At 36.5% G+C, this 6,335-nt stretch overlaps 1 protein-coding gene across 1 annotated transcript; it reads right to left on the bottom strand.

Moving 5' to 3' along the window:
- Nucleotides 1-218: 218 nt before the first annotated feature.
- On the bottom strand, nt 219-3,169 carry LOC114762304 (50S ribosomal protein L19-2, chloroplastic-like). The gene is made up of 5 exons (XM_028951774.1): nt 2,933-3,169; nt 1,224-1,475; nt 1,056-1,142; nt 824-957; nt 219-722 (listed from the first exon to the last, which is right to left on the bottom strand). The coding sequence occupies exons 1-5, from the start codon at nt 3,059-3,061 to the stop codon at nt 617-619; spliced, it is 708 nt and encodes a 235-aa protein (XP_028807607.1). The 5' UTR covers nt 3,062-3,169; the 3' UTR covers nt 219-616.
- Between the last annotated feature and the right edge of the window lie 3,166 nt (nt 3,170-6,335).

The raw sequence follows: 6,335 nt of genomic DNA, 5'->3' as shown, positions 1-6,335 counted from the left end.
ACTAATTTTAACTGTTTTTTTTATCAACGTAATTCAGTTATTCGTCTCTTATAATAAGGAACGGAGGGAGTAGATTGTATGAGTGCCAAGTGTGACTAAACATTCCACTAGGTTTCCCTTGATTTACAGACCAAAATAGGATGGAAAAACAACCCCAAGTATTCTAACAAATGCTAGTAGCGGGTGAGATCGAGGGAATGCTCCTACCTACAAAGCTCTTGAAACAAGGAAAAACCGGAGAGCTTTTTATTCGCCCCAATATCCTCAATGTCTTCAGTAGCAATTTGCAGTTAATCAGCAATTACAATCAAGCCTCGGCAGATGCATTTTTATCATAATATTAGCAAAAGATCGAGATAATCCTCACAATAGGGGGAAGTTCTTTACACTCGTTGAGAAAACTTTTAAAATAAGATATTCTCACATGATTGCATCTCGACACTACTTCTGACGTGTGGCCTCCCCAAAACATCCGCCAGCTCAAAGGATGTGTATTAAAATCATATATTGTGAAATACGTCGATAATGAAACAGCCCCAGGCGCTTGCATCCGCAGGCAGATACAGAGTAAAACTGAATCTAGAATTATCAAAAATTTCTACCAGGAAGAACTCTGTCATTGTCTTTTAAGTGCATCCATCTTCTCCCTAAGGTAGTAGAGTTTGGCCCTCCTCACTCTCTTCTTCTCAAGAACCTTTATCTCCTTTATGTTTGGTGAATACCTACCAAACATTGCAGAGGTTAATGAAAACCAAATACCACTTTATCCGCACATCATAGCTTATCTACGGGCACATCCATCAAAAAGATGAGTAGTACTCACAGTGGGAAGAGAGATTCAATACCAACCCCAGCCACTAGCCTCCTGATTCTAAATGTAGTATTAAGACCGGCATTTCGCCTTGCGATCACGATGCCTTTTATGATTGAAACACGGCGCTTGTTCTCAGGAACTTCCTGTTGTCTCAGTTTATAAGGAAAATATCCAGTTAATATGTTGAACAGGACCCAGACATAGCAATAGTACTATATATCGTCAGGACAAAATCCCATACCACTTTGAGTTGCACTATGTAACCTGGTTGTATATCTGGTATCTCCCTCTGTGTTCTGACTTCCTCTACTGCTTCCTTATCTATAATCTACATGGCAAGATACCAACAATCTTTACAATGATAAAAAATAAAATACACTAATTTAAAAGGAAAAGAGTAGTCATATGCCTGCATAATGTGCTTAGCAGTTTTATCCAATCTTTTAAATTTAATGCGAGGAGGCACGTCAGAGACAGGAGCAGAACTGTCTTGAGAAGACTCAACGGAGTTTATCTGGGTTGACATAAATCTGGAAGAAAAATGAGGTGCAAACGCAGCAGCTTGGTGAAACAAACTCGATCTAGAATCTCCGAGTATTGTTGCTAAGCCATATCTGGACTCAATTCTTGAGAGGGTCACAGTCTGGGCGAATATCCTTGTCTGATGAAAATTTGAAGGCAGCAGATATCCATTAATCAGAGTTTAAAATCTGAGGTCCCACTATTTCAAATAACTGGCCATTAATGTTAATAACATAGCACTCAAAATGACTCTAATTGCTTATTTCCTATTTAATTTGGTCATTCAATCAAGCACATATAACATGAACTAAACAACAGTTCATGCATATATAATATTAAGAAACTTTGTGGGAAACCGAAAGCAGTGCAAAATTGTTGGATGACGAGAAACCTTTAGGCCAAAAGCAAAGAAAGAACTTGAAACAGAATAAAGCAAGCAAAGGCTCTGTAAAACTAACTGTACATGAGGTTTGACTATCAAAATTGTGGTATCACTCACCAAGACCATAAAAGAAGACAAAATACAATATCGACATTAAAATCAATCAATTAAGAAGCTTATAGTCACAAAACAACAATGTAATTCAGGACCAGATTTTCTGCTGCTCTTCAAGAGCAGTTCAATGTGATACTATTATCTTTATAGCCGCTAGGTGCATCCAGTAGAACCATTTAAGCCATGTCCTTTCATGCATAAAAATGCTCAGTTTAATACCCACTCACCATTCACAGAATCCAGAACATCATCAAGTTAAGCTGAAGTACTTGATATCAGCTTCAATACCGACACAAAGTTCACATAATGCGAACAATAAAGTGTAACTATTACGTAACTGTCCATGACTTCGTTCAAAAACAAAGCTTCTTGTGTTCAAATTTATTGGTATATCAGGTTATTATGATCATACAAAGTAACATATATCCCTTCGGAAAGCCCAGCAAAAATAGAACTCCTACATGCCTTCATTGTTGTAGTTACGTCCTCCTTATGCTTTCGCAAAGTGATAATCATTTCAGCCAGTTACACAAAACCCACCAAAAATGCGAGAAAAGCAAGGTAAAGAGGAGATAAAAGGGAATGCAATGCAACCCTCGCGTTGATTGTATCCAAGACCCATCATCTGGGGGGGGGGGGGAATAAGCTTTCAAATAATGCCGCAAAAAATCGATAGTGATTAATGGAAAACCACGGCATATACAGTATCCTCATCGCTGGAGACTGATGATGGCAATGATCAAGACGAGTACGAAGAATGTAAAACAGGGACAGTTTTCGACGACTGAGGAGAGCAAAATTTGGCTGAACAGGATGGATTAGATGCATATCATGACCATAAACTACAGAAACCAATAGCACTTACAGATTGCATCAAAGAAGAAAGAGCGAAGCAACAAGTCTAACTATGCATATCTGAGACACTAAAATACTTAATTATTCTTTTTTAACCAGTAAATATTTAATTATTCAGTAAACCAGAAATTCCAAATCATCATAGAAATGAAAATATCGCTGCTTTCCCCACATTTTACACAGCAGTAGCACCATCAGATCGCAATGAACACTGAACTTTCTTTGAGAATGAAATGGAGGCTTACACTGATAGAGAAACTACGAGAGTAAGCATCTGAGGAAAAGAATCGGATGTCCGAGCTCGTAACTTGAGACCCCAAAGGAGATCGACCAATGGATGATCGGAGCGATGACAGGAGCCTGCGTGAAGCCATTGCGAAGTCGAGATTATTTCGTCGCCCAGTGAGGATGAGAAAGAGAGGGGTTAGGGTTTAGAAGGCGCTCACGTGCACCGCACGAGTCCACGGCTTCCATTAAGGCATTAACCACTAACCAGTTTAAAAAATTTCCCTATTCTTTACTGCAAATGAAATATAATACACCTTTTAATTCTAAATATAACAACTAAATAATTTGCAGTTCAAAAAAAACTAAATAATTAATTTGTATATATTAAAAATTAGTTAAATACATTATTTGTAAAAATATATACTCCTCCGATCCTTAATATAAGACCCATTTAACTAATTTGATTAGATTAAAGAAATTAGGTAAGTTAGTTAATTATAAGAAATATGACACGTTTTTCCTAAAATACCATAATTATATTTCTTAATACCCCATCTTTCTCTTCTACTTGATTATGGTTGAAAGAGTATCCATAGGGGTAATTTAGAGATATTGATAAATATGAAAAATGGGTCTTATATTTAAGACCAAAACCAACTCACCAATTGGGTCCTATATTAAGGACCGGAGGAGTATTTGTTTTCTTAAAACATATCATTTAATTATTTGCATGGAAAATCATACTTTTAATTGAGCCATGTCAAATGAATAAAAATATTTTAAGAAAATTACAAATCTAAAAAAAATCATTTTGTAATTTTTTTTATTTTTTTTTAATTTGCTTAACAAAACCAGTTAATCCAGCCTGTTTGGATGAGCAGTTGTTGGCCCAAAAGTGACTTAAACTGACGACAGGCCCGTTTGGATAAGCTGATGGCAGTGTGGGAGAGCCTTTGGGTCATTTCACTTTAGGACCAAAAGTGAGATTGCATCGTGCGTTTTGATGGGGCTGATGGCATGAGCTTTTTGAAATCGAAATCATGCTGTGGGTGCGAGCGCCGAGAAGCAGCCTCTGGAAGAGTGCGGGGGTGACGCGCACATCCGCGTGTCAGGCTGTGTCTTCAAAAATATTATCTTCACTAGTGAGTAATTATTCTAGAAACCAACCAACATAATTCTGGTTAAAAAAAAAAAAGAAACCAACAAATACAATAGATTAAAAAATTTAACTTAATTATTTATAATAAATAAATACTGCTTTTTTAAAAAAATTTACTAATTAAATGTATTGGTTAGAATTATAATTATTACAATGACTAATTTAAAAAATAAATAAATTTAATCATGTTTTATTATTTATTAAAACTCATCTATTTTAGTAATTTTATAAAAAACTTACTTTTACTCAATCATAATCCAAACAATATTTTACCAATCTCACTTTTATAAACTAATTTTTTAAACTCCAATCCAAACACAATTCACTTTATCCAATTTAATTTTATCTAATCTTATTTTTTTAAAATCAGATTAGAAATAAGTTATTTTTTTCACTATTAGTCCAAACGGCCCAACATCGTGTACGGAACTCTAAAAATAAAAGTAATCAGATCCATACCTCGATAAAGATGGTCAATACCTTCATAAAAATAGTCACCCAGTCCCTGACAACATGCTCTCGGAGCTTCAGTGACTGGCCCCCGAAGAGGTCGCGGTCCTGAAGCTTCAGCCGCTGATTTCCAATCAGGGGTGCTTATGCGGCATTATTAAGAAAAAATTTAAAAAGAAAAAAGAAAAGAAAAAGTGTAAGGGGTAGTTTTGTCATTTATCTACTGAAACGTCAATTCTATCGTCCATTTGTCATTTGTCATTTACTTAGGGAGTGTTTGGATAAAAACAAAACCATGGTTTCAGAAGTGCTTTTACGGATTACAAAGTAAATATGTGGAGGAGGTTATCTCGTTTTGCGGAAAAGTGCTTCTGAAACCACGGTTTCAGAGCATCCAAACAGGCCCTTAGTAAAGGCCAATCTGACGCTGGTCCAAAAAACAAAAAATGGAAAAGCTAATCTGATGGTTCTTTGTCACCAAATTTGGAATCACGTCCCTCTGCGGGTTTTTTTTTTTTTTTTTCCATCCGGTATTTCAGGGCAATAGACATCTTTCAGTCGTGACAGCGGCCCCAAACTAATCCGGATCTAAGGCTTGTAAGGAACTTTTCGGTCGGGGCCCTCTGGCCTCTCAGGGTGTTGCGTTCCCACGGCTCGAACTCGAGACCCGTGATTAAGTTAGGACAGCTCCAGCTAGCTAACCTAACCCGTCGGGGTTAGTTTTTCTTTTTATTGAATCCTCATGGTTTACTCAGTTGAAAGTTTCAGTCCCTTTCTATTAAATGCTGGTACAAATTTGCGTTAGAATCATATTGAAGAGGCTGCACATGGGGTCGTGGATAAGTCATCTGACTAACTTTCTCTCTCCCGGAATACAAGCTAATCTCTCTCTCTCTCTCTCTCTCTCTCTCCCTGCAGAGTAAAAGCTCATGTCCGCGATATTTCTTCATCATCTTCTCCGTCTTGCAATTCCTAATAGCATCTCTGTGCAGTAAACTAAAAGCATGAGAATAAGCAATAATGTTATATGGTATGGTAGTGCCTTATTCCCTGGCTTTTTGATTAGGGGTAACCTTTGTGTGCTCACAGACTTCAAGTTGCGGGTTTTCAAATCAAATGATGTATTCCTAATATGTTATGTTACAGGCAATCATATATTAATAACAAAGTCGTTTATATCAGAGGGAGCAAAAGAGAGAGTAAAATGGAGAACATGGCAAAGAGAAATCAAAGAGGAGTTTTAGTGGCTGGTGAGAAGCATGCGAGAGGGTAGGAATTGCAAATGGAGGAGTCTCAGGAAAAGCAAACCAACACCAACGCGGAAACAATCCAGAGGCGATTGACGCGAAAGAAAGGAGCGAAACATGGAGAAAAGATTGAAAGAGAAGAGCATGGAGAGAGAGAAAGTGAGTCCAATCCACGGGTACAGCCTCTTCAATATGATCCTAACGGAAGTTTGGAGCATTTAGCAGAAGGCACTGAAACTTTCAACTGAATAAACCATGAGGATGTAATAAGGAAAAAAATAACTAGAAGAAGCTGATTCAAAATTTAATAATAAGCACTGCCAGATTAGTTTTCACTTGTACTTAACAGTATCGTCTTTTTGATATTGTGAAATTCAAATGGTATTTTAATGTTATTTTCACTAATTAATTTGTAGATATTAAACAATAATCAAATTAGTTATTTTAAATAAATGTGTGTGTTGACTGAAACAACTATCCTCGTTTATATTGAAAACTATCCTCGTTAATAATGAAAACTTCTTATTAGCATGAACAATAGAATAATTTGAAGAAAGAGTTTTA

Source organism: Neltuma alba, unplaced genomic scaffold (genome assembly GCF_004799145.2).
Source record: "Neltuma alba isolate B1F8T4 unplaced genomic scaffold, ASM479914v2 tig00011208_pilon, whole genome shotgun sequence".
NCBI lineage: Eukaryota > Viridiplantae > Streptophyta > Magnoliopsida > Fabales > Fabaceae > Neltuma > Neltuma alba.
This window is presented reverse-complemented; position numbering and strand designations above follow the sequence as displayed.

Coding starts and splice junctions, on each gene's coding strand:
- LOC114762304 (XM_028951774.1), bottom strand. CDS start 3,061: ATGGCTTCACGCAGGCTCCTGTCATCGCTCCGATCATCCATTGGTCGA. Junction 1,476..2,932: donor CTCGTAGTTTCTCTATCAGT/GTAAGCCTCCAT, acceptor AATTTTCATCAG/ACAAGGATATTCGCCCAGAC. Junction 958..1,055: donor ACATAGTGCAACTCAAAGTG/GTATGGGATTTT, acceptor CTGAGACAACAG/GAAGTTCCTGAGAACAAGCG.